Genomic DNA, 27,608 nt, shown 5'->3' with positions numbered 1-27,608 from the left:
GAATACCTTTTTCACGAAAACTGCAAGGTTTCTGGCATGAATATTATCATAAGATTGAAAATCTACACACTTTTGATTTTTACTTAGCTGTATATGCCAGCATCTCTCCATCCTGTTTTCTTCAATGAGCAATATGAAACAGAGTCAATGTTTTCATCCATTATTAATGCAGACTCAGACAATTTACTTGGATTGCTAATTTTGAAGAACAGTGCTGTTCCATTTTGACAGCGCTGTACGACTTCTGTGCTTTATCCATTGATCAGTTGAGGAGTATTGACAATACCTGAAGGCAAATAATTCAGACTAATGTTGAAAACATTACTGTAGATTTAAATATGGGGTAGTCAGTCATAATATTAATATTTGATCTTTAGGCCCTTATTCCAGTGACAGAGTTCCCTTCGTTGATAAGAGTCCATTTCAGTCTAATATCTTGTAGTCGGATAGTAATTTTTCATTGCTATGACTTCTTGTTACCAGGCTCATAATAATTATTTTGAAAAGTTGCCATTTTCATTCAGTGCAATTATGGGAAATAGAAATGTCGTCATTGTGTGGTGTAATTGCACTTCTCTCATTTGGCAGCAGGAGTTCATTCATGACTATTTAAACTGTGGACTAACAATGCATGGCATGAGTTAGCTAATCAGCTGTACATTACTTACTCATTCAAAATAAACCTCATATTCTTTACTGCAGGTAATATGTCTCCCCTACCCAGACTGGCCTATATATAATGCTCCAGACCTATATATGATTGACTCTTAACTGCTTTCTGAATTGACCCATCAAGCCAACCAACATTTCTAAAAAACTGTTTAAAAAAAATAAGTATTATACAGGACAGACCACCTGACATCAACCTTGGCACTGAATTAAGACATTGAAAAATTACATCCAGCCTTGATAATCTTGCAAAGTCTTCTTGTGATCATGTGGGGCCTGGAGTTTAAATTGAGAGAGTTGTTTTACTGGCTGGTTAAGCTATATTTGAACGCAATAGTACTCAGAGAATCATATCTTTAAAGCATTGTACTAGGTTCCTTCAACACAATCCTTGGAGGGAAGCACAGGTGTGATGCAGTAGCTGGGAGGTTCCTCAACAATGACTGCAGACTCTGAAAGCTTATGGTATCAGTTCAAATAGGAGCAATTAAAATTATTCAGTTTGTACCAAACACCTTCCTCAGCTGCTGAATTAAAACGCTCTACTGAGTTGAAAAACAAGTCAAAAATCACCACTCAGTGTCTGGAGAACATTACCAATAGCAGAACTGGCTGAATTCTGAAAGATTTAGTTGCAGTCTTTGTTAGAACCAACACAAGGGTTAAAACCAGCACCTGTAGTTCCTTGTTTGCTGTCCATGTTCTCCAGGGATGTTACCTGACCCGCTGAGTTACTCTATCACTTTTGGTCTTTTTTTGTATCTGCAGTTCCTTGGAAAAACAAGAAACTGCAGATGCTAGTTAATACACAAAAGGACATAAACTGCTGGAGTGTGAAAGGTCTCGACCCAAAACATCACCAATCTGTTCTCCAGAGATGTTGCCTGATCTGCAGAGTTGCTCTTGCACTTTGTAGCCTTTACTGCGGTTGCTTGTTTCTACAAGGGATAAAATTGCTTGAGCTTATCCTCTCCAGTGTATGCTGATGCCTCTGTCCTTTACAACATTCGTAGCAGTCTTAACTGGAAAATTAACACCCTTATTAATTCCGTGCACCTTCCACTGTATGATGTGACCCTCCCTATTTGCTAAAAGGGATACACTCAGAACAATTTAACAGTTTAAAGCTGGGCTCTGACGAAGCACTGTGGCTGTCAACAATAACAGAATTGTGTTTAATCACAATATGTAATCTTGTGACCTGGCACATCACTCACTCAGTCATCAAGAAAGACAGCAGCTCAACCCTGATTCAATAAGGAATAAGAAGAGCAGGCCGTGTGCACCAACAGGCGTATGAAAAATGAGACGCCAGCATTGCAAAGCTGCAACTCATGCATGCTAAACAGTAAAACCAGCACGTGATAGGCATCTAACAATCTCACAGCCAACTGAGCAAAACAAAAACTCCATGGTATTACTGCATCTTGCCATGAATGATGATGGATAATTAAGTAGCTGTTAGAAGGATGTATCCAAGAGCAAACCCAATCTCAATGACAAATGTACCAAGTCAATTCAACAGGGTTCAATTGTCATATGTAGCATCAATGGAAAAATGAAATGCTTACTTACGTTAGTTTTACATGCCCAATTACATAAAACTCAAAAATAGGTATTCAATAGTCAATAATCCAATTAATTAATGTAATATCATGTAACCAGATCAAAATACAGATGCTCCCCGATTTACGATATTCCGACTTTACGATGGTGCAAATGCCCCGCAACGGCAACGAGCCACACGTCACTTCCGGTCACGTGATCGCATTGTATTAAATGCGTTTTCGACTTGCGATATTTCCGATTTACGATGGGTTTATCAGAAAGTAAGCCCATCGTAGGTCGAGGAGCAGCTGTAGTGCAAAACTGAAATCCTTAGTGCAACCGAAACAAAGACCATAGTAAATCATAGTTGCTGAGGTAGTGGCTAATATTGTGCAGTGCCAAACGGAAGCCAATCTTCAGTCATTTCAATCCCCTAAGGTGAAGAAAAGGCTGCAACTAGTCCTGTAACTGTAACTAGAAAAAAGCTGTAACTAGTCCTCTCAGGGTATGGGTATGGGAGAGACAATATTCTGGCTTTAGCACTGAAGACTTTGTTACACAATATTGTGCCGTGAGTCAAGCTGCTACGTCAATAATCTGCTTATCATTAGCTGGTTTAGGTTTTTCCAGAATGTCTTGGCTACAACCTCGGTTTAAATATGCACAAGAGCGCTTAATTCCAGAGGTAACACAAAGGCAATTGCCCTTCATTAAGAAAGAGCCTGATACATTTTGTCAATGATCGTTTAAGGGGTTACATTAAAGGTCTAATGGATGGAGTCAAGCTACACACAAAGTAAGATGGTTGTAGTTATTGGAGGTCAGTCAACCTGGTCAAGGAATATTGCCACAGTAGTAGTGCAGAAAATGTTCCTAAGCCCAGACATCTTCATTGGCTTCATCAATTACCTATCTTCCATCATGTTCAGATGTGGAGATGTTTCCATGATGGTCAATGGAATAGCTGTCATCAAATTCCACTCTTAACTTGAGCTCGAAATGGTAATTCCCTTCACTATAAGTGCATGTCGCCACAGACGGTGCTATCAACAAAATGCGCTGTAATTATTTCTGAGTCTACTCCCACAGCGCCTCTTAAACTCTCCGCTCTGGCACAAAGAAAGACTATGGTGGCAGACCTTTGGGAATAGCACCAGTTGCAGATTCCTCTCCAAGTAACACACCATCTTTTTGAGTGTTTTCATTAGCATTTTCATTTTTCATTGTAGCTTGGTACACGTGACAATAAACTGAACTAAACATTTGTTTGCTATATATTCACCAATCTTACTTATGTACATACACTTTGCCTTTTTTTGGCTTTATATTCTTCAATGTAACTGGTGCCATAGAAAAAGGGCCAGTGACCCAGTGTTTTCTGTTTTCATTTTTATTTTTGTTTTCACATTATTTAATGTAGAAAAACATCAATGGACTTCATGGGTATTAGTAAACATAATTTAATACTGTAATAACAAAGGAAATATTAGATCAGATAATTTTTGAGGCAAATCTTAAAATTTGTACTAAGGAAGGAAAGAGTTGGAACATTGCAGAGAGTGTATTCCAGAGCTTATGGTCTTGGCAGCTGAAAGCATACTTGCTTTCAATGCAGCAATTATTTTTCTGAATGTTCACAAATTTGATGCATGCAGGATCTTGGAGGCCTCAATATCAATGTCGGAATCTGAATAGAACATCAGATGTAGTGTTCTTTAATTGATGCCATGCCCTTTCACCTGGTGGTGTTCAACATTTACGCAAACAAATATACCAATACAAACCAGAGCTTTTTAGCTGAGGACTAATTTGTGGATAGTGATTTGCTGAAAATAATTGATAAAATTGGAATTGCTGATTTTTGGTTGTCTCTATTCACTCACTAGAATCCTGATAAGCTAGCATTTAACTGCAAAAAAAAAGAACCATTTTTACTAGCATTAGAGTAGTATCATTTATCAGCACTGCTTTGCCTCAAAATAATAAATGTAATGGCCTGCTGCAGTATCAGTAAAAGGACAATGTGACCAAGTCATTTGTCTTCAATTAAAAAAAAAAATAGACCTTCTTTCTCCTGTCTTGATATTTGTTGAACAACCAGCATATCCTCCATTACCCCAGTTAGGTCTAGATCTTTTCTCTGATTACTGCTTCCCACTACCATCACTGAACTAATGTTTTCATTTCCCCAGACACATTGTGATCTTAACAAATGGCTCTTCAGCACCCATTAAAATCATTGTAATGGTGGGAGATCATTGAGGAAATGTTACTGTATATGATATATTGACATTTGTGATGGAATATTCTAGCCTACGAATTATTCATTTGGCCAAGAGTTATTGTGGTCACATTTGGCCTGTGGAACATCATGATGGGTGTCCCGTTTCCATCTTTATATTTTTCCATGTTTTCTTTGAAAATTCGATCTACAGAATAAGTCAAAGATAAATGTAACTTTTGTACACAAGACCTTTCAGGGTCAATATTATTTTTTAGATACATAATCCGTTAATATTCTGGGTTACAAGTCAGAGGAAAACAAAGTGAATTTATGAAGGCATAAATTATTTTTAGAACTCATCACAGTATAAATGAATCCAGTTCTCTGCTATTGGAATCCCTTGTATCTTGAAAGCAATCTGTTGAACAATTGTCTAGTGATAACCTGCAATGATTGACCATCAGTTGATATTTCACATAAGCACACCAGCTTACCCAGAACTCCAAGGCACAAGTGGGTAGGGGAGGTGGGGATTAGGTGAACTCTGCCCACTTCTGCCGGTTTCACAAGTAACAACTGCCCAGAATTGACGATGTACACACTTGGGCTTTCTACTGACAGCCAACACAAAAAAGAACATTTTGTAGAGGAAACTTTATTTGTGTTATTTGAATGTTCTCTTTTTGAGGACTCTCTGTAAATATTATCAAATGGCATACTTATGTGGTTTGACTTTTCTAAATTGAATTTAAGTACTATCGATGCAGATTTTTTTCTATAACTTGCAAGCCACAGTAGAGTCACTTTTTTCCTTGTTTGTGCTTGTAGGAGAAACCATTGTCCAGATCGTTACAAAGAGGTGAAGATTTACAGTTTGACCAGGTAAGATATCAAGTGTTGTAATTGTCGTCGTAGGAAATGTATAATTCTTTAATTTTATCCACTGAAACAACATTCTCCATGTTACTGAATATTGCTTGTTAGTTACATTGCTAGCTTACAGTTTTACTCAATTTGTGAGAAAATAAAAAGATATTAATATCTAAGGAGTACAAAAGATTGCAGATTCTACAATTCGGAGCAATAAACGAACTGCAGAAAGAACTCAGCAGGTCAGGCAGCACCTGTGGAGGGAAAAGAACAGGTGATGTTTTTGGTCTGAAAGAATGGAGGGAAGGTAGCCATGTAAAGTGGCGGGGGGGAGGGGGTGGGGGGGGCAAAAACAGCATTCAATAAGTTGACCCACATTGGAAGGGCCTAATGGTGAATGGAGTTAGATGGGGAGTGTGGGATGCAGGTAATAACAGTGTCTGGGACATGGTTGTCATCAGGTAATCAGAGGCTGAAGATGCCGAATTTGATGGGAATTGAAAATGGGGTAGGGAACCATAAACGTGAGATAGGAGTGCAGTTGGGAACAGTGCAAGAAAGATCGATGGAATAGGCGTATGTGAAAGGTAGCATTAAATTGTAGAATTCATCGTTCATGCCATCAGATTGTAGACTACTGAGGTGGAATATAATAATAATAATAAATTTTATTTATGGGCGCCTTTCAAGAGTCTCAAGGACACGGTGCTGTTCTCATGTTTGCATTTGCTTTCCATAGCAGAGAGGCGGCAGAGGATGGATAGGCTGGGGTGGGAGTGGGGAGCAGAATTGAAATAGCTAGCAACTGGGAGTTTCTGGTGACCATTGCAGACTGAACACGGGTGATCGGTAAAGCAGTAGCCAAGTTTGCGTTTTGTCTCACCGATGTATCACCGATGCATGTATCCAACATGTACTATTGAAAATGTTATCATCTTTGGGTAAATACCGTTGTTATTTGAACCACGCCTATCACAGATCTTTGACCGAATAAAAAATGGTGACATTGTTTGACAAATAGGATATGCTAAAGAAATATTTGAAGAGCGTCAAGCCCCGTTTTATTCATTTTTCATTTAATAAAGACATTTATCTTCAAATATGGCATTTTAATCTGAAATCAGATTTTTTTGAGACTCATTGAGGATATCGATATTTTGCTTAAAAGGGTATTGAGATTGGAACCTGCTTGCTTTAATCTTGTCCCTGCATGGATTTCATTGTTCGTGGATTGTCTCCAACCCTCTTTCCGTTTGGTTTGTGTTTGCATTTCTCCTGAGCTTGATTAGTTAAATAACCTGTTTTGTGTTGTAACATTTAATGATTTTAAGTACCAATGTTGAATAAAATAGATTACTTGGTTTCCACTGTGTTCATTTATGAAGTCTGTGGGATGTAGTTTGGTTTCAACCGTGGCTGATTTTTCTCTTCCACAGTACATATTAGGACCAATGTGGCTTATTGCGAAGCAATTTATGTTGTTTGAGAACTACAAATTCAGGGTAGAAGTCAATTGAACTGTGCCTTCTTGGTACGTTCTGTGCTCATACGTTGAGCAATATATTGAACAACTGTTGTTTCTGCCTAAGGAAACTTGAAAGGTTTCTGTCAAAATCATTTGATAAATTGGACGATCGCCGTGAAAAATTAAAACTCGATACCACAAGGTTGTCATACTGAAAGAAAATTAATATTAATTAGGATGTTACACAATTCATCCATTAAAGATTGATTCATAAATTATGAACAAAGTTTCCAGAACACAAGGCAATGTTATGATCAATCAATCAATCAATCAATCAATCAATCAATCAATCAATCAATCAAAGACTTTTGTCATTCTAAAATACACCAACAAATGGAAATCTGAACGAAATTTCGTTGCATCTGGCTCACCGTGCAACATAAAATAACAAAAGAATAAAATAGATAAAAAGATAAAATAGATAAAAAGATAAAATAGATAATAGTGGCGGCACATTATATGGAATTCAAGAGTCTGATGGCTCGGGGGAAGAAGCTGTTGCAAAACCTGGCCGTTCTGCTCCTTATACTGCGATGCCTTTTGCCCGAGGGCAGCAGAGTGAACAATCCATGATGGAGATGTGGGGTATTTTATAAAGCTGTTGGCCTTGGACAAGCAACGTTTGCACGCAATGTCCCAGAATGAAGGAAGAGAAGTCGCGATGATTTTTTCAGCCGACCTCACCACTCTCTGCACAGATTTCCAGTCGGAGGCTTTACAGTCCCCAAACCAGACAGAGATGCAGCTGGTCAAAATGCTCTCTATGGTGCCCCTGTAGAAAGTGGCGAGGACAGGATGGGGGAGGTGAGCTCTTCTCATCCGGCGCAGAAAGTGCTCGGATGAGAAGATGAGTGATGCATGTGATACGAATTAGTTGAAATCCATCTTTCCCTGTGGGTTTTTCTACATCAAATGCTGGTCTTTTATTTTTACATCAAATGCTGATTCTCCTGAGATCCTGCTATTTTGAAATAGACAATCGAATAAATGTTGGTAAAACTCAGAGACCAAACAGGCCAGAAATGAAACTACTGCAATATTGAGTCTCGATCATCTGCCAAAATTTCCCAGTTACTACAATGATTGGGAAAATGAAGCTGACTCCCATCGTTTCTTTCTATCCCTGCCTCCTGGCCCACCTGGGCACACTGTAAACAATCTAGTTAAACCTCCTCTTCTTAGCTATCTCATGTGCAAGTTTCTGACACATTGTATGGACCTAAGTGACCTTGTTAAGGTTATGGAAGCTTATTCAGTTGACTCCTCCTTTGTTTGTTGTTAACATCAAAAGAGTTTCTCAACTACGCCCGAATTTGTGTGCAGTATCCACCCAGATGTCTCAGAAGTGTCTCGACCCGTAACTTCACCCATTCATTCTCTCCAGAGATGCTGCCTGTCCCGCTGAGTTACTCCAGCTTATTGTGTCTTTCTTCAGATGTCTCAGTTGTTCTGTGGTCTTCAATTTTGCACTACTCAATTATTATTTTTTCCTTATTCTACATGCTAAAATGTATCAAGCATAATACAGTTAGTTTCAGCACTTCCCATGATCTGCACTTCCCATTTCTTGACAATTTAAGGATAAGAGGGAAGTCTTTTAGGACCGAGATGAGAAAATCATTTTTTACACAGAGAGTGGTGAATCTGTGGAATTCTCTGCCACAGAATGTAGTTGAGGCCAGTTCATTGGCTATATTTAAGAGGGAGTTAGATGTGGCCCTTGTGGCTAAAGGGATCAGGGGGTATGGAGAGAAGGCTAGTATGGGATACTGAGTTGGATGATCAGCCATGATCATATTGAATGGCGGTGCAGGCTCGAAGGGCCGAATGGCCTACTCCTGCACCTATTTTCTATGTTTCTATGTTTCTATTACTGATTGATTAAACATTGTAATTCATGGAAAGGCTATGAGACATGAGGAAGTAAGCTATTCATTTGTTTATTCATGCTCTACCCCACTCTTGTAATGTTGATGCATTTGAGTAATCATGAAAATAATCATGCGGAAGGCATGGCAATGATCTGGCTCAAGAAGGATGAAGAAGTGGGTAGCTGTCTCTAGTTTATATTGGTCATTACCTGCTATTTAAGTATGCAGTCAAGCAAAATTCAGGACAGTCAGACTGCTTAAGCTGAGGCAATCTGCCTGATCAATATCTCTATTCTTGGAGTCTTTTGATTCTCTGAACCACCTGTGGATTCTTGTCTTGGCTCCCGTACATGATGTCCAGAGGATGGACAGTATTAACTCCCCAAACTAATTAAACAGCACTTTTCTGCCTTTGCATGTAAATCAGGGAAGGAAGAAAACGGCAAAGTTAAAAAAAAAAACTTTTATCTCCGAGTTCCACTTGCATGCACAAATAACTTTAACCTGGGCACATATTACATATTCAATTAGTGCTGGATCAAAATCTTGGAAATATCTAGTAATTACAGTAGTTTTGTTTCGTTATTACTGAGGACAGCCATGTATATTACCCTACTATCAGCGATCATATGGGAGTAAAACATTTCTGTTATTGGTGGATGAGGTAAAGTTGTAGTGTGTAGCAGTATTTAGCAGGGGTCGAAATTAACGGTTGCCCGGGTGCCATTGACCACCCAAAGTGCCGCCGTGCAACCTAAACGCTGAGTCATTTTGCCCGGCTTGGCATGACAGATACTGGTTTATGCCGAAGATAGACACACAAAAAATGGAGTAACTCAGCGGGTCAGGCAGCATCTCTGGAGAAAAGGAACGTGACGTTTCATGTCGGCAGCGGCTGTATTGCAGGGCAAAGATACTAGATGCAGGGTGACGAAGGGTCGGAGCGAATGACGGGCCCCGCACAGCGGCTGCAGCTCCACCTCCTCCTCCTCCCGCACCCTGTCCGCACTGATAGCGGCCGCTGCCTGCCCCTCTGCCAACGGCGCTTTTAAAACAAACCCTCCCGCTCGCCGACGTCCGCCGTCTGAAGCAGCTGCACCAAAGATCCTATAGCTATAGGATCTTTGAGCTGCACCGCTCGGCCCCGCACCTTGCTGTTGGCTGGCGGAGGAGGGGAGGCGGTGGCGAGGAGATCCCAACCGCCTCCCCCTTTGGCGGCGGCACTTGACGTTGGACAGGCACGGCCAAGGCAGCGGGGCGAGGTTGTCCGAGGAGCGCTGCCCTTCCTTCCTCCCCACCTCCTCTGCCCCTTCCCCCCTCTCTCTCTCTCTATCTTGTACGCCCCCCTCCACCCCCCCTTATCCTGAGACCCCTCCTCTCCATCCCGCACTGATCTCCATTCCTGCCTCTATTCAGTCCTCGCTGACATCCCCTGTGCTCCTCTCCCCATCTACCCCCCCCCCCCATATATTCATCCTGCGCTGATCACCCTATCCACCTCGCATTGATTCTTCTGCCACCACCCCATCCATCCTGTAGTGATCTACCCATTCATCTTTTACTGATCTCCCATTCATCCTGTACTGATCCCCTCATCCATTCTGTACTGATCCCCTCATTCATCCTGTACTGAATCCCCATTCATCCTATACTGATCCCCTCAGTCATCTTGTACTGATCCCCTCCATCCATTCTGTACTGATCCCCTCATTCATCCTATACTGAACCTCTCAGTCATCCTGTACTGATCCCCTCCATTCATCCTGTACTGATCCCCTCATTCATCCTGTAGTGATCACCCATTCATCCTGCACAGACCCTCCGATCCACACAGTACTGACCCCCCTTCCCATTCATCCTGCACTGACCCCCCCCCCCCATTCATCCTGCGCTGATCCTCCCCATCCATCCTGTACTGATCCCCCCCATTCACGAAGAATGGGGGGGGGAACAGTCTGAAGAAAGGTCTCGACCCAAAACGTTGCCTATTTCCTTCGCTCCATAGATGCTGCCTCACCCACTGAGTTTCTCCAACACTTTTGTCTACCCCCATTCATCCTGTACTGATCCCCCCCATTCATCCTGTGCTGAGCCCCCCATCCATCCTGTACTGATCCGCCCATTCACCCTGTACTGACCCCACCATTCATCCTGCACTGATCTCGCCCATCCATCCTGTACTGATCCCCCCCATTCAACACCACTGACATCCCCCGTGCTCTCCCCTCACAATTTTACATACTCCAACTAACACGTACTAATTCACCTGCCTCAATCCATCCATTCCGCACCAATTGCCTTCTCAACCCCCCCAGTGTTAAATTGTGAACACGTGAAACATTAAAGCTGCAGTGTTCGATTGTCACTGCTACCGTTGACACGTTATTACAGAATTAATTTTAACGGCAAATCAATGCTCTTTATATGGAGTATCAGTACTGTAGTTATTTAATGAGCCAACATTCACAACTATACGTTGGATTTATCCAGGTTTTACTTCTACAGTCGGTCATATACATCATAAATTTGGTCAGGAGATATTTCAGTTGAAATTTTAACGTTAATTCTGAAATAGGAATGATGGAAACAGTGTTTATCAATAATTTTTTTTTAATCTGGTGCGTGCAAACTGGGTATCTTCATTGCTGTTCACAACACGTACATCTAATCTGAATGTCCGGTAATGTGCCGTTTTGACACCTTTAAACATATTACCAAAAGAACATTTGCTGCAGTTATGTCCTTTGGCCATCTCTTGTCAGTTGGTGTAATGTTTAACCTGTCAGATGAGTATAGTCGGTTTTAACAGCTATTATCATAAAATGCCTTTTGAAATTTCCTTGCAACCTGTATATTTTATTATGGATAAATTATGTGGGAAGCAAGAGTGTTTCTGTACCAATAGCAATAACGACCCATGCTATGGCCATGTCATGGTAATTTTCGGTCCTTCACACAAAACGCGTCATGCAAACCGTCTTAAATGACCACCTAAACTCTCATTTGGCAATCTAAAACGCTGCCACGGTTGCCAGGCTGGCAACAGGGGAAAAAAGTTAAGTGAGAGCCCTATTTTTAGTCCCAGTTACAAGGTTCCATGTGCCTAACCTCGATATTATAAGTTGACTTCACTCAGCTTTAGCTCTTAACTATAACATCAGCTTTTATTGACCATTTTAACTTTAATTCTATGATTAACAAAAAGAGCTCTTTACTATCTGCGCAGGCTGTCATTCAATCTGCAGCTTCATTGCAAGTTCCCCACTCTGCCAAACACCCTTTTTACAATACAAAATCAACAATTGGTTGATAAAATCTTTCTCGTCTGATTGTACCATTTTTGTCTAGTTATTCCTTGTGCCCATGCATTGCTCAATTTAATTAGTCCCTTGTCATCAATAGAACAGATATGCAAGGCTGAATATTGCACTATAGTGTTTCTGTTGAAACTCTGAGATATAGTGGTATTAATATTTGTTCCACTGAGTTTATTTACTTCAAGATAGCAAGATGGTAGCAAAGGACTGACTGTGTTGAGAATTTCCAGGAGGAGGCTTGGTGTTCTCACAAAATATAGTGGCAGGAATTTATTTTATGGCAGGTAGGAAGGAAAGGAAAACAGGCATTCTCATGGTGTAGCTCATCCATTGTTGGAAAAGTTTAAAAAAAAAGATGTTCTGAACAGTGACTTGGGAAACTTGAATGATTTAAGTCAGCTATTTATTAAAAAAAACATTTCTATAGGCCAATGCTACAAAATACCTTTAAATGTAGTATGAAACTCTGAATTTATTGATTAAAAAGGCAGTGTAGTGCTTTTAGAATCTCCAGACTGGGTTGGGTTTCAAACAAGCAGCAAGGCTTGAGGAAACCTTTGGGTAGATTAGTGGCCATCAGAAAAGAATATGATGTGATCACGAGGAATATGCAGCAACTGCGAGAAGGGTCCAGTCAGCAAATCATTTTGGCATTCAAGACTCTTGGAAATGTATCCTGTAGAACTTAGAGTTATGTACTCAAGTATTTCCTAACTGGTAAACCAAAATCTGGAAGAAGTGACCAGGTAAGTAAAATAAGTTCTTGTGGCAGTGAAAAGCCTCTAACATCCATTCATAGTTTAATTGCATCTTTACAGTAATTTAAATCTGGTATTTTAGTAGTTTGGATTATCCAATAATTAATTGGTTTGAGCCATCAGATCAGCGGTAGACTCATTAGACTTTTTATATCTTATTGCAAGTTGCAGGCTATTCACTTTTTCAAGAGAAAGGCTGAAGTGATTTGTTATTAAAACATTTTTAAATCGTAATTATTCGATAGAATCCCAATGTTCAATATTTCGTGTGCTTCAGGCAGCATGGTGGGAGGCTAGGGTAGGGAAGTGAGGTTGTCATTAGGAACGTTGTTGCAGAACAAAATTCATCTTTGCACACAGTGCATTTAAAATTTCACACTTGTCTGCCAAATTTCATAGTCAAATGCCATGTCAGTGAACATGTAAAGGATGTGAGTTTTTCTGAATTATACATGAATTTAGTGTTAGTATCTCCAACTTCGTCACGCCATTCACTTGAAGTGACTCATAATTGGTTAACTAGCATTATGGTTATGTTAATATATCTGTAATCAGAGTGCACAATTTACATGTTCAATAAGTATTGTTTTAAGATCTTTGTTAAAAAAAATTGCCAGGTGTTGCATTTTGGGAAATCAACCCGGGCATGACGTTCACCGTGAGTGGCAGGAATGTGGGGAGTGTCATAGAGTAGAGCGAACTGGGAGTGTCGGAAAGCAAAAGTTCCTTGAAAGCAGCATCACAGTTAGACAGGGTGGTCAACAAGGCTTTTGGTAAATTTGGTAAGAGTCCAATGCATTAAGTATAGAAGTTATGTTACAGTTGTACAAGAAGTCGGTGAGGCCACATTTGGAAAATTGTGTTCAATTTTGGTCATCCTGCCAAAGGGTGTTGTTATCTTGAAAGTGCAGAGAAGATTTACGAGAATGTAGCCAGGACTTAAGTGCCCGAGCTAGAGGGAGAGGATGGGTTATATTGATTACAAGAGCATTGAAGAATTTAACAGCTTCAAGTTGGGTTGGTGATCGAGCCAGGGCACTTGAATACTGATATTTTACTTTTAATTGCTTGAACTGTACAAACAGGATATTTCCAATTATGAGAATTTGGTGACTATTTTTGCAGGTGATTAGCTCTATGAGCTCAGTAGCAGAGCACTGCCTTCCGTCTTTATTACGCACCTTATTTGACTGGTACAGACGGCAGAATGGAACGGAAGATGAATCCTATGAATATCGGCCGCGATCAAGTACAAAATCAAAAGGGTGTGTTTATTTAATCCTTGTTTAGAAAAATAAAAAAAGTGAAGGAAACAATGCTTGATTAATAATATTTTATTTATTGAATCATGAAATATTATACAGAAGGGGCCATTCATTCTATTGTGCCAATAAAATATAATATATTTTTCCCCATCAAATCTTATTTCACTTTAAATCTATATTTTCTATAAATCTGTGTTTTCTGGTAATTGATCTCTGCTAAAGAAACTTTTCTTGCTACTCATCCTTCCCAGAAATATCGTTATTTTTTACATTTTGATCAAATCTCTCAGCGTCTTGGTTCCAAAAAAAACAGCCTCAACCGTGCCCATCTCTATTCAGCATGTTTAATTTTGATCAATGTTTTTAGAGTAAAAACATGACAACATAATTCGTACTTTTGGTCCAGTTATATTGAATAATATTTTGTTTCAAGGAATTTTTTTTTATTGGTAAGTAGATGAGAAGCTTGGTCAACCGCCTGGTCAAATAGATTGCATGTGGTGTCTTTGGATTATGCCTAGCCAGTTTTTTACGCATTGCTATTGATGTGTGGACGGCATTTGAATTTCCTGTGATCATGGGCGAGAAAGCTAATGTAATATAAAATTAGAATATCCCTCTGGTCCTATAAACCTTTATGTGCTGTATTGGAGTTTTTGTATTTTTAATGGTAACCTATGCAGGAAAAATGAATTTGAATTGGAAAATAAATCTTAGTTTACTCTCTGAAATAAAAGACCAATTAAAAGTATAATCAAGAGTAACATTTTATAATGATTGATGATAGCCACCCAGATACAATGAAACTTTGATAATCTAGTATCTGATGGTTTTGCAGAGATTAATTAAAACTGATTCCCGCTCCTTCTGACACACCAAACCCATAATTTCAGCATTCTCTTGAAAGTTACTGGGTTCACCACAAAGTTTATTATGCTGCTGTGTAACATCATTTAAAAAAATTGAGTTTTGAGAGTATTAATTGGAATACATTTCAGTAGTTTTCAACATCTACCTGTTCAGCTCTTGAGTGTGCCTGAAAAAAGGAGATTTATTATATTTAATATTAGAATAAGGCACCATATTCCAAACTGTCTGCCAATCTTTCCTGGGATATCTCCTTTATACCTGATTTTCATTTCAATCAATGACCCTATAAATAATTAATTTCAATAATTGTGTTTGTAGCAATCACATGTACAAAAATAAGTAATATTGTTGATGCTATGATATTCTTGTCATAAAATCAAAACAAAAAACAAGAAACAATTGAAAGGTGACGCTCTACCAATGTTTTCTTTTTCAGGGATGAACAGCATCGTGATAGAGATTATCTGCTTGAACGAAGAGACTTAGCTATAGATTTCATTTTTTGCTTAGTTTTAATAGAAGTTTTAAAACAGGTAAGCTTATGCAGTGCTTTTGACTGTTTTCTCTGATATAACAAAAAAATATTGATAGATAACTGTGCCACTACAATGTAACTTTGGGTGAATATCCACTGGATTATAGTCATGGCAGAAACTATAAATAATATTTTCGGAAGAAATTGGTTCTTTGTGTTCTAGTGCGCACAGAAGAGAATAAAGAAAATTAATGACTTACCATAAAATAAATTTGTGACTTTATGGATTTTATTAAATGGCCCTTTTAGTATTTGTGCTTTCCTGGAAACCTATTTTGTAAGTACATATAGAAACATAGAAACATAGAGATTAGGTGCAGGAGTAGGCCATTCGGCCCTTCGAACCTAAACCGCCATTCAATATGATCATGGCTGATCATCCAACTCAGTATCCCGTACCTGCCTTCTCTCCATACCCCCTGATCTCCTTAGCCACAAGGGCCACATCTAACTCCCTCTTAAATATAGCCAATGAACTGGCCTCAACTACCCTCTGTGGCAGAGCGTTCCAGAGATTCACCACTCTCTGTGTGAAAAAAGTTTTTCTCATCTCGGTTTTAAAGGATTTCCCCCTTATCCTTAAGCTGTGACCCCTTGTCCTGGACTTCCCCAACATCGGGAACAATCTTCCTGCATCTAGCCTGTCCAACCCCTTAAGAATTGTGTAAGTTTCTATAAGATCCCCCCTCAATCTCCTAAATTCTAGAGAGTATAAACCAAGTCTATCCAGTCTTTCTTCATAAGACAGTCCTGACATCCCAGGAATCAGTCTGGTGAACCTTCTCTGCACTCCCTCTATGGCAATAATGTCCTTCCTCAGATTTGGAGACCAAAACTGTACGCAATACTCCAGGTGTGGTCTCACCAAGACCATATGAACTCATGAAGTATTGTATGTTAATGTTTTTCTCTTGTCTCCTATAATAATAACCTTATCTATTTTCTGAGTCTTTATTCTTCATCCACTGTTTTCACCCTCTAGTTGAAACAGTCTGTTCACATTCTGCAGATAGTTATTCTTTGAATAAGTTTAGCTTCTTGTTTGAAAAGTTGAATCGATTGATGACTTAAGTGCTATTGCGTATTTAAAGTGACGTGTTACGAGAGACTTGAATTTGAACAGAACAATTATTTATCGATTTCCTTTTATATTTTGTTGCTCTAACTAGTTAGTTGGCTGCATGTGATTAATTGTGTTCTTTATTACATTATCTGACGTGCTTTTGACGTTTTAGTTCATGTTTTTTTTTTGCTTGATGTATCTTTGATTTTATCAACAAGCAGTATTGGGTTCTTTTAATATTGGTTTAATGTTATCATTTCGCTTCAAAATATATCTTGCGTGTAACTTCTAAAAGGCATTTACTCGTCACCAAATCATTTATCTTTGAACAAGAAAAGTAACATTAGCAGTATTGTGCTGTCAGCTTGTTCACACTGGAAAATGGTTTGAGGATTCTCAAAGTAATTTCAGATAAGGTACTTAAATCTTTTGATTTATTAAGGAGTTGACCTTAAATTGCGAGGGGGAAATGTCCCTGTCTAACATTTTGCGCCACTTCATGTTGGAAATCTGAAAAAAACTAGAAAATATTGGAAGAACTCAACAGGTCGGGTAATGTCACCATGACAAAGGGTCACAAACATTGACTTTTGCTCATTCCACAGAATTCCGTTTTTCCAGAATTTTCTGCAGAATCGTCTTCAACATATCAGAATGCTGTGGTTTCTGACTCCCATTTGTACCTGTTTGCTCTCGCTTTATTACACAACCATTGAGGAAAAAATATCTTGCTGTTACCATGATGCCCTTTGACAATTTCTTATCTGATCCATGTTGTACCTGTCACAACCTCTTAGCAAGCCGATGCCAAGATTGCCCTTTTCATCCATTTCCCCACCCAATGCTCCATTATCATCTATTCCATTTTATTCATCTTATTCACAACTATACCCTTGAGCTTGAGCATTGAATCTTTAAGTTGGATAAATGGGTATTTTTTAATATGGGAAGCTTTAATGAGGGATAGTGCTGGATTCTTAAATCTTTAAAATCTAGATTAACAATACGTAAAGGGATCGAGTGAATTTTAACCAAATTTAATGTGCTTACAAACGTGGATGGGAAAGCTTGTTGAGAGCAAACCGCAGAGAGACTGCAAAAATATATAGATGAGTGGGGAACAATTTTGCAGATGGAGTATAATGTTGGGAAATGTGAGGTTTTCCACTTTGATAAGAACAGAAAAGCAGAATATTATTTAATGGACATAAGATTACAGAATACTGATATAAAAGAGATCTGGGTGATCTCATACATGTTGTGGTGACATCAAGTAATTAGGAAAGCAAATGAAACTTTATCTTAACATAGAAAACATAGAAAATAGGTGCAGGAGGAGGCCATTTGGCCCTTCGAGCCAGCACTGCCATTCATTGTGATCATGGCTAATCATCCACAATCAGTAACCCGTGCCAGCCTTCTCCCTATATCCCTTGATTCCGCTAACCCCTAGAGCTCTATCTAACTTTGTCCAGTGTATTGGCCTCTACTGCCTTCTGTGGCAGAGAATTCCACAAATTCACAACTCTCTGGGTGAAAACGTTTTTTCTCATCTCTGTTTTAAATGGCCTCCCCTTTATTCTTAGACTGTGGCCCCTGGTTCTGGACTCCCCAAACACTGGGAATTTTTTTTCCTGCATCTAGCTTGTCCAGTCCTTTTATAATTTTATATGTTTCTATAAGATCCCCTCTCATCCTAAATTCCAGTGAATACATCCCAGTCTTTCCAATCTTTCCTCATATGACAGTCCCGCCATCCCGGGGATTAACCTTGTGAACCTACACTGCACGGCCTCAATAGCAAAGATGTCCTTCCTAACATTAGGAGACTAACTGCACACAATACTCCAGTTGTGGTCTCACCAGGGCCCTGTACAACTACAGAAGGACCTCTTTACTCTGATACTCAAATCCTATCGTTATGAAGGCCAACATGACATTAGCTTTCTTCACTGCCTGCTGTACCTACATGTTTACTTTCAGTGACTGCTGTACAAGGATACCCAGGTCTCGTTGCACTTCCTTTTTTCCTAATCTGACACCATTGAGATAATAATCTGCCTCCTTCTTCTTGCCACCAAAGTGGATAATCTCACATTTATCTACATTATACGTTTTTAAGAAAGGCGGGAGAGAGAAAACAGGGAATTCTAGACCAGTTAGATCCTGAGGTAAATGGATGGAGGATCTTTTTTCTTCAGGACAAAATGTAGAACTGTGTCGTCTGGTGTGATGGTTAGGTTAATGAACCAGCAGCCAAAGTTCTGAAAGGCATTGTGGCACCCAGGGAATTTAAATTTGAATAAATACATTTAGAATTAAGGCTGTTCTCAGTAATGGTAACTGAAACAAAACTAAATTGTCATTAAGATCCATGAAGGAAGGAAATGTGCACTCCTTATTTGCTCTGGCTGACTATGAGCTGCCGCCTGAGAAGTGGAAATGCACAATCAATACTGCATTCCAAATGACATCCACATTAAGTGAATGAATTAACAAAAGTCACTGTTTTATTTGGAGATGAGCCTTCTTAGGATTATGAACGTTTAGCGTTCCCTCCCCCAAAGAATTGTGGGGACTGCATCTTTGAATGCATTCAGGATCCACATTTACAGTTGAGTCAAGGAGAACAATCATGAAAGCAAATTCTCGGCCATGATCTTGAGGGAGTTGACTTGAAGTAGTAATGAGCAGGAGAGCAAGAGTGTGCCATATTTCTTCAATGATCATTCATGGTTGAATATGATGAGGCTGGACCTTTAATCTGCTTCAATCGTGAGAAAGTACTCCATCTGTCTGTGACATTCTGCTTGTGTTGATCGGCATATACCTTATTTTGTAGATAAATAGTTGAGATAAGGTTGGTTTCCTGGTTTGATTATGATGGTTGGGTGCAGGGCATGTTGGGCCATGAATTTACAGATTATGAAAAAATGTAGAATGTTATGAATTTATCCCATTCCGTGTGATAGAACCAACAATATATGAGGTGGTCCCAACCATTGTGGGAAGATGTCGATATGATGTCATGTAGATTTTTCCCTTGCAGATATGGTCAAATTGATAAAATACTTTATATTGAGTACTTTAATCCCTCACCTCAGAAATGCATTGTCAAACTAGAACATCTTTCTCTTGTGTTCTTTAATGTTTTGTGTATTTTCAAGATGTATCCTGCATGTACTGTAACTAAAAAATTATAAATAATTTGAAACCTTATAATAAGTGTCCATATCTGAAATGTAAGTTTTCAGAACTAATGGGAGAAACATTTACTATTATTTTTAAGAACAATTGGGTATTTCTGAGGAGTGAAGTTTTTATTTGTATTGTTTTCTCACGCAGGATTTAATTGAAGCCAAAGTAATGATTGATAAAATTCTGGAAAAACTACTTGTTAACCATTTTGCTTATCCGATAAAAAACTGTCTGAATTACATTTTCAAAAGATGCATTTGGTAACATGCTGATGTATAAATTGTTTTATAGATTCCACTTCATCCAGTGCCAGATGCTTTAGTACACGAAGTTATGAACTTGGCTTTTAAGCACTTTAAACACAGAGAAGGGTAAGTTGAGCCTTTGTATGCTTTGTGCATGCCTTCATAGTATAAAATGCAAACATACATGTCTGTGGTAGATTGCTGAGATGCATTTGTTTTTCCAATGTTCAATTCAAATTAAAGTAATAAGGATACTAAGTCTGTTATCTAGGATCGCTGTCCATTTATTTAAACTGACCTGCAGCATTCTGCAATGAAACAGAAATCGTGGACGACTTCAGATTTTATTTAGACTGGACAAATCAAGTTGATTATTCTTGTTCATTGAATAATTCTGAATCAGTTTCCCAAAAAATAAATTGTCAAGCAAACGATGGAATAAGTTACTTTTTTATGTAATGAGATTAGATTAATTACTAATTTCATAGTTAAGGATCTTTTAGTGATAATATGCCAAACTTTTATATCACATTTATTGGGTCAAAATCTGTGGTGCAGGAATAGATGAGCAGGCTAAGATGGTTTCTAAAATTATATTAAATTCTAAGGCAATAGATGAATAAATTAGATGTTTAGGAAAATGTTTAAAACATCACTGCAAAGTTGCATTCCATTGCTATAAAAGGGAATAGCTTTTGATTAAAAGTATAATCTTGCAGAGTAGTAAATGAGAATTTAAAAAAGGATATTCAAACGAAGGGCTAAAAGGGAGAACATGAAATACAACAGTAAAGAAGCATTGGAGGATAAACAAGTGCTGATGCAAAAGCACATTAGAGAGAGAGCACAGAACCCAGGACAAATAAGAGTGAGAAACTCAAAGTATTATCAAATCCAAATAGACTTATTGGGGCTAAAACCCAACAATTCCCAGTATCCTTGGGTGTAGAAAGGGTGGCTATATTTTTTTTTTTAATCTTGTCATCAGAACATTCCCAGTGGAATAGAAAACAGCATATGCATTGCTGCAGTGGGACAAAAACCCCCAAAACAGGCCAATTCAAGACCTGAAATGATAAAATTCTGATGTGGGCTGATCAATGTCGTAGCCGATGAATTGCTGGGCATTGAGCATCTTCAATTTGAGTGAATCTCGCCACCCGTGGACCTTAAATCCAGCTACCATAATTAAATCTTCCATCATCAAAATCCTGGAAGTCACCATTGATTTAGGTGTCCTTGAGACTCTTGAAAGGCGCCCATGGAACCACACGGAAACCTTGGGTGGGGCGCAAAGTCTCCAGAGGTTTCCGTTCAGGTTTCCTAAGTGGGACAGGGGCTTTTAGGTGAATGATTCACCCTTTGATATCAGGAATCTTATCATCTACTAGGCACATGTCAGGAGGGTGATGGTACTCTGGACCTACTTGGATGAGATCAACTCCAATGAAATTCAAGAATCTTAATGCCATCCACGGATTGGAGGGTAGCTAATGTTATCCCACTTTTTAAGAAATGCTGGAGAGAGAAAACAGGGAATTATAGACCAGTTAGCCTGACATCGGTGGTGGGGAAGATGCTGGAGTCAATTATAAAAGATGAAATAACGGCACATTTGGATAGCAGTAGCAGGATCGGTCTGAGTCAGCATGGATTGACGAAGGGGAAATCATGCTTGACTAATCTGGAGTTTCTTGAGGATGTTACCAGGAAAATGGACAAGGGACAGCCAGTGGATGTAGTGTTGGACTGGACTTTCTGAAAGCATTTGATAAAGTCCCACATAGGAGATTCGTAGGCAAAATTACAGCACATGGTATTGAAGGTAGAGTGCTGACAAGGATAGAAAATTGGTTGACAGACAGGAAACAAAGAGTAGGGATTAATGGGTCCCTTTCAGAATGGCAGGCAGTGACTAGGGGGGGGTAACGCAAGGCTTGGTGCTGGGACCGCAGTTATTTACAATATACATCAATAGACAATAGGTGCAGTAGTAGGCCATTTGGTCCTTCGAGCCAGCACCGCCATTCAATGCGATCATGGCTGATCATCCCCAATCAGTACCCCGTTCCTGCCTTCTCCCCATATCCCGACTCCACTATTTTTAAGAGCCCTATCTAGCTCTCTCTTGAAAGCATCCAGAGAACCTGCCTTCACCGCCCTCTGAGGCAGAGAATTCCACAGACTCACCACTCTCTGTGAGAAAAAGTGTTTGCTCGTCTCCGTTCTAAATGGCTTACTCCTTATTCTTAAACTGTGGCCCCTGGTTCTGGACTCCCCCAACATGGGAAACATGTTTCCTGCCGCTAGCATGTCCAAGCCCTTAACAATCTTATATGTTTCAATAAGATACCCTCTCATCCTTCTAAACTCCAGAGTGTACAAGCCCAGCTGCTGCATTCTCTCAGATTCAAAGTAATATTAGCAAATTTGCTGATGACACAAAGTTGGGTGGCATTGTGAACTGTGAGGAGGATGCTATGAGAATGCAGGGTGACTTGGACAGGTTGGGTGAGTGGGCAGATGCATGGCAGATGCAGTTTAATGCGGATAAATGTGAGGTTATTCACTTTGGTGGCAAAAACAGGAAGGCAGTTTATTATCTGAATGGTGTCAAGTTGGGAAAAGGGGAAGTACAGCGAGATTTGGGGGTCCTTGTTCATCAGTCACTGAAAGTAAGCATGCAGGTACAGCAGGCAGTGAAGAAAGCGAATGGCATGTTGGCATTCATAACAAGTGGAGTTGAGTATAGGAACAAAGAGGTCCTTCTTCAGTTGTACAGGGCCTAAGTGAGACCACACCTGGAGTATTGTGTGCAGTTTTGTTCTCCAAATTTGAGGAAGGACATTCTTGCTATTGAGGGAGTGCAGCGTAGGTTCACAAAATTAATTCCCGGGATGGCGGGACTGTCAAATGTTGATAGAATCTTGTATACTCCTGTTGGGAGAATACAGAACCTGGGGCCACAGTTTAAGAATAAGGGGCAAGCCATTTAGAACAGGGAAGAGGGAAAACTTTTTTACACAGAGAGTTGTGAATCTGTGGAATTCTCTGCTCCTAGATCTTGGAACACATTGGCATTGTAGCATCGCCGCTATCTTCAATGTGGCACCCAAATACTTAAAACCTTTTTGCCCAAGATTCCAGTATCTGCAGTCTCTTGTGTCTTCAGTTGGTACATCACTTTTACACGGTTCTAATTTAGATTCATTTTAATCATGGCTTAAAGTTAATCTATTTGGTTAAAGTTTACAATTTTGCTTTAACATGCATTTTTATTCCTTTTCCTACTGTTCATTGACAGGTATTCAGGACCTAACACTGGGAACATGCATATTGTTGCAGATTTGTACGCAGAAGTGATTGGAATTCTTGCACAATCAAAGTAAGAATTCACATTATTCACATTAGCAGCAAGGAAATCTGAAGTCATGTGGGTGTTGAAGCATTTTGAGTAAGCACAACACAGTTACTTATTTTGTAAAATGCAAAAATTTGATTTCAATTTATTTTAGATTTCAGGCTGTTCGAAAGAAGTTTATGACTGAGCTGAAGGAACTCCGTCAAAAAGAACAGAGTCCTCATATTGTGCAAAGCATCATCAGTCTAATTATGGGCATGAAGTTCTTCCGGGTCAAAATGTATCCAGTGGAGGATTTTGAAGCTTCCTTTCAGTTCATGCAGGTGAGCTGGACTTTTTAAAATGTTAATCCTTTTAACGTGTGCTTAAAACCTCTTGTTAAATTTTAGCTATGAGGTTTGAGAAAATTGTGATGTTCTGTTTCTCTTCCCCCAAATGCTGCTTACCTTCTGAGTTCTGTCAGTATTTTCTGTTTTTGTTTCAGATTTCTGGCAACTGCAATTTTTTAATTTCTTATTTTCCTGTCGAAATAATTTTTTTAAGAGCCTTTTAATATTGGTTTGTTAATTATATTGGAATTTTACTTTTTGAATGCTTTTGAACACTGACCACACAACCTTTTTACTTAGTTTTACATAAGGCTGTTTTTCTTAATGTTTACAGGACATTTACCAGTGTAAACATTTTACTCTTTCCTGCGTGGTTCTATTAGATTAGTTCCTCAAGATACTGCAATGATATGAGGAATAAATAGTGAAACATCTGTGCAACATTAAAAGCTCTACATGTAAGGCTTCAGTACCATTGCCATATATGGGAAGTTCTTCAAGAGCTCTTAATGTGTTTCTGGATAGGATGTAATTCAGAGTTTGTTGTCTATGGAGTCAATTAATCTCATTTACAGTATATGATCAAGGCAAAGGAAAATTGAAGATGGAATAAATGCCCCAGTCTGTATCAATGGTGCTGAAGTAGTGATAGTCATGAGTTCAAGTTCCTAGGTGTAAATGTCACTAGCAATTTGTCCTCGTCCAATCACATTGGCATCACGGCCAAGAAAGCACACCAGAAAACTACGAGATCTGGCATATCTCCAACGACATACAAACAACATATCTGGATGCATCACTGCCATAGAGTCCTACAGCATGGAAACAGACCCTTTGGCCCAACTTCCCCACACTGACCAATATGTCCCATCTACACTAGTCCCACCTGCCTGCGTATGCCCACACCCCTCCACACCTATCCTATCCATGTACCTGTCTAAATGTTTCTTAAACATTGCGAAAGTACCTGCCTCCACCACCTCCTCCGGCAGCTCATTCCATACACCCATCAGTCTTGCCCATCTAATTGCATGTATAATCGTATCCCTCAGATACTCTAGTAACTTTCCACTGAGCTAATGTGAGGCTCACTGCCCTGTAGTTCCCAGGCTTTTCCCTGCAGCACATCTTGAACATTTGCCACCCTCCAATCATCCAGAATCTCACCTGTATTTAATGACAACTCTTAAACCTCAGTCAGGGCACCTGCAATTTCCTCTATGGCGTCTCACATTGTCCTCGGATAGATCTGATCAGGCCCGGGAGATTTGTCTACTTTTATACGCTTCAAGACCTTCAGCACCTCTTTGACTGTAATACTGCCTACTTTCAAGACACTTCCATTGGTTGCCCCAAGTTCCCCAGTCCTCGTGTCTTTCTCCATGGTATAAACAGGAGAAATACTCGTTGAGGACCATGCCAATCTCCTTTGTTGACTATGATTTCTCAGTGCTCCCACTTTCTGGTTACACTTTTTCCCTTTATGTGCTTATTAAATCTCTTGGGATTATTCTTAATGCTTTTTGCCAGAGCTATCTCCTGCCTTCTTTTTGCCCTCCTGATTTATTTTTTTAGCTTATTCCTTAGTTCCTGAAGCTCCTCCAGGGATACACTTGATCCCAGCTGTTTATACCTGCCCCATGCATCCTTCTTACTCTTGACCAGAGCTTCAATTTTCCTCGTCATCCAACCTTTTTTATGCTCACCTGCCTTGCCCTTCACTCTAACAGGAACATGCATGTCCTGGACACTTGTCAGCAAGTAGGGGGAGTGAAAGATTTAATTGAATGGTATTCCAAATGAGTCTACATTTGAGCCACCTACCAAATATATATAGGTGTTGTGCATCCATGTTGTTTCCCAGATGTGCAAGACCCCAATATTTTATTCTCGCCCTTGTTTTCAAATCCCTCCTTGGTTTTATCCATTAATATCTCTGTTGTTGCCTTCAGTATTAAAAATCGCCATAACATCTGGACTTTCCTAATTCTGATCTCTTGAATCTCCCCTAATTCAGTTGTTCCATCATCAGCTACCAGTATCCTCAACTACATAATTCATTAAATAAGCCTCTTAGACCAGTCTTGCGGTTAATAGGTCTATTATGTTCTTAATGTAAGACCAGGGAAAGAAAATTGGTTGCGAATTTAATTGGGAGGCAGCTATGCTTTCATATTTAAATGCACAAGCCATTAAAGTTAGCAGTGCCCATAACATTTGTTGTAATAAGAACAAATAGAAATCTTTGTCTTATATTTAAAAGTATTGACTATCAACTATTGATTTTGATTTAAAATGACCATTGACCTCAGCTGAACCATTAGGTACAGATATGTTACACTCTTAGGGGAATTTGAGGAAGGACATTCTTGCTATTGAGGGAGTGCAGTGTAGGTTTACAAGGTTATTTCCCTGGATGGCAGGACTGTCATATGCTGAGAGAATGGAGCGGCTGGGCTTGTATACTTTGGAGTTTAGAAGGATGAGAGGGTATCTTATTGAAACATATAAGATTATTAAGGGTTTGGGCAGGCTAGAGGCAGAAAACATTTTCCCAATGTTGGGGGAGTCCAGAACCAGGGGCCACTGTTTAAGAATAAGGGATAAGCCATTTAGAACGGAGATGAGGAAACGTTTTTTCACACAGTTGTGAGTCTGTGGAATTCTCAGCCTCAGTCATCAGTGGAGGCCGGTTCTCTGGATACTTTCAAGAGAGAGCTAGATAGGGCTCTTATAACGGAGTCAGGGGATATGGGAAGAAGGCAGGAACGGGGTACTGATTGGGGATGATCAGCCATGATCACATTGAATGGCTCGAAGGGCCGAATGGCCTACTCCTGCACATATTGTCTATTGTCTGTCTATTTTTAATTATGCGTTCTTCAGACTGGGCATGGCTGGCAATGCCAACATTTATTGTCCACCTCCTAATTGCCCTTAAAAAGATGACTGCGAGCTGTGGCTTTGAAGGTATTCCCAGACTGCTGCTGGTCGGGGTCATGACAGTATGTGTTTTGGAGAGAATGTAGTGGTTGCATTGCCATGTGATTTAAGCATTTCTCCTTGTTGGTTGTAGAGGTCATCCATTATGGAATAACCTATGTAAGTAGTGAAAAGTTTGATGGCAAGTCAAGGGATGAGGTGCTTCTGGAAATGAAACTCAAAGAACTGACACTTAACTTCCAACTTGGCACAATAAAGCCTTTAAGAATCAATGTCTTCTGGTTTCTCCTTTTCACCTTTTTATTCTCTCTTCCCCAATTTTAATTGAATTTGCTTCATGTCCAGGTTTCGCAAATGTATTGAAATTAACTCTTTCTTTTTGTATATATGCATTTTGCACACTATCTCCACTGTGTTCTGTTATAAGTTGTTTTTGGGAATGGGAATTTTGAGCCTGATTTGTTTTTAACAGGAATGTGCCCAGTATTTCCACGAAGTCAAAGATAAAGACATTAAACATGCACTAGCTGGACTCTTTGTGGAAATTCTGATACCTGTGGCTGCTGTAAGTTTAATATTTCTCATTCTGGCATTTGTAAGGAGAAATGATTGGTAATGCAACTGACAAACGTTATTCAAAAATCAAAAGTGCTTGATTCTTGAGCAAAATGCAAAGCGCTGGAAGAACTTTTTTGCAGCATTTTTGGAGGGAATGAACAGATGACATATCAGGTCAGCGCCCTTTCTGCAGATTGATAGTGAGAAGGGAAAGCTGGAAAAAACTTTTTCAGCTTTCTTCCTCCCCACTTCGTCAGTATAAAGAAGGGTCCTGTCCCAAAAGTTTGTCTGTCCATTCACTCCACAGGATTCACTGAATTCTTCCAGCACTGATTGTTGCTCAAGAATCCAACATCTACAGTTCCTTGTGACAAATGTTACAGCCTTGCATAATTATAGCAAGTTGCTGATACATATATTTTTTCCAGAGCCATCAACATTGTGAAACTTAAATATTAC

General features: G+C 39.4%; 1 protein-coding gene across 7 annotated transcripts in view; it reads left to right on the top strand.

Annotated features, from left to right (window-relative positions):
* fryl (FRY like transcription coactivator) overlaps positions 1–27,608 on the top strand; it is a 318,781-nt gene that overhangs the window by 144,690 nt on the left and 146,483 nt on the right. For all 7 annotated transcript variants that reach the window (XM_033028305.1, XM_033028264.1, XM_033028273.1 and 4 more), the window contains 7 exons: positions 5,270–5,323; positions 13,908–14,047; positions 15,354–15,450; positions 20,005–20,084; positions 23,263–23,343; positions 23,474–23,642; positions 27,064–27,156. In XM_033028305.1, coding sequence (XP_032884196.1) covers positions 5,270–5,323; positions 13,908–14,047; positions 15,354–15,450; positions 20,005–20,084; positions 23,263–23,343; positions 23,474–23,642; positions 27,064–27,156 — 714 coding nt within the window. The remainder of the gene's footprint in view (positions 1–5,269; positions 5,324–13,907; positions 14,048–15,353; positions 15,451–20,004; positions 20,085–23,262; positions 23,344–23,473; positions 23,643–27,063; positions 27,157–27,608) is intronic.

This window comes from Amblyraja radiata, chromosome 1 (genome assembly GCF_010909765.2).
Source record: "Amblyraja radiata isolate CabotCenter1 chromosome 1, sAmbRad1.1.pri, whole genome shotgun sequence".
NCBI lineage: Eukaryota > Metazoa > Chordata > Chondrichthyes > Rajiformes > Rajidae > Amblyraja > Amblyraja radiata.
This window is presented reverse-complemented; position numbering and strand designations above follow the sequence as displayed.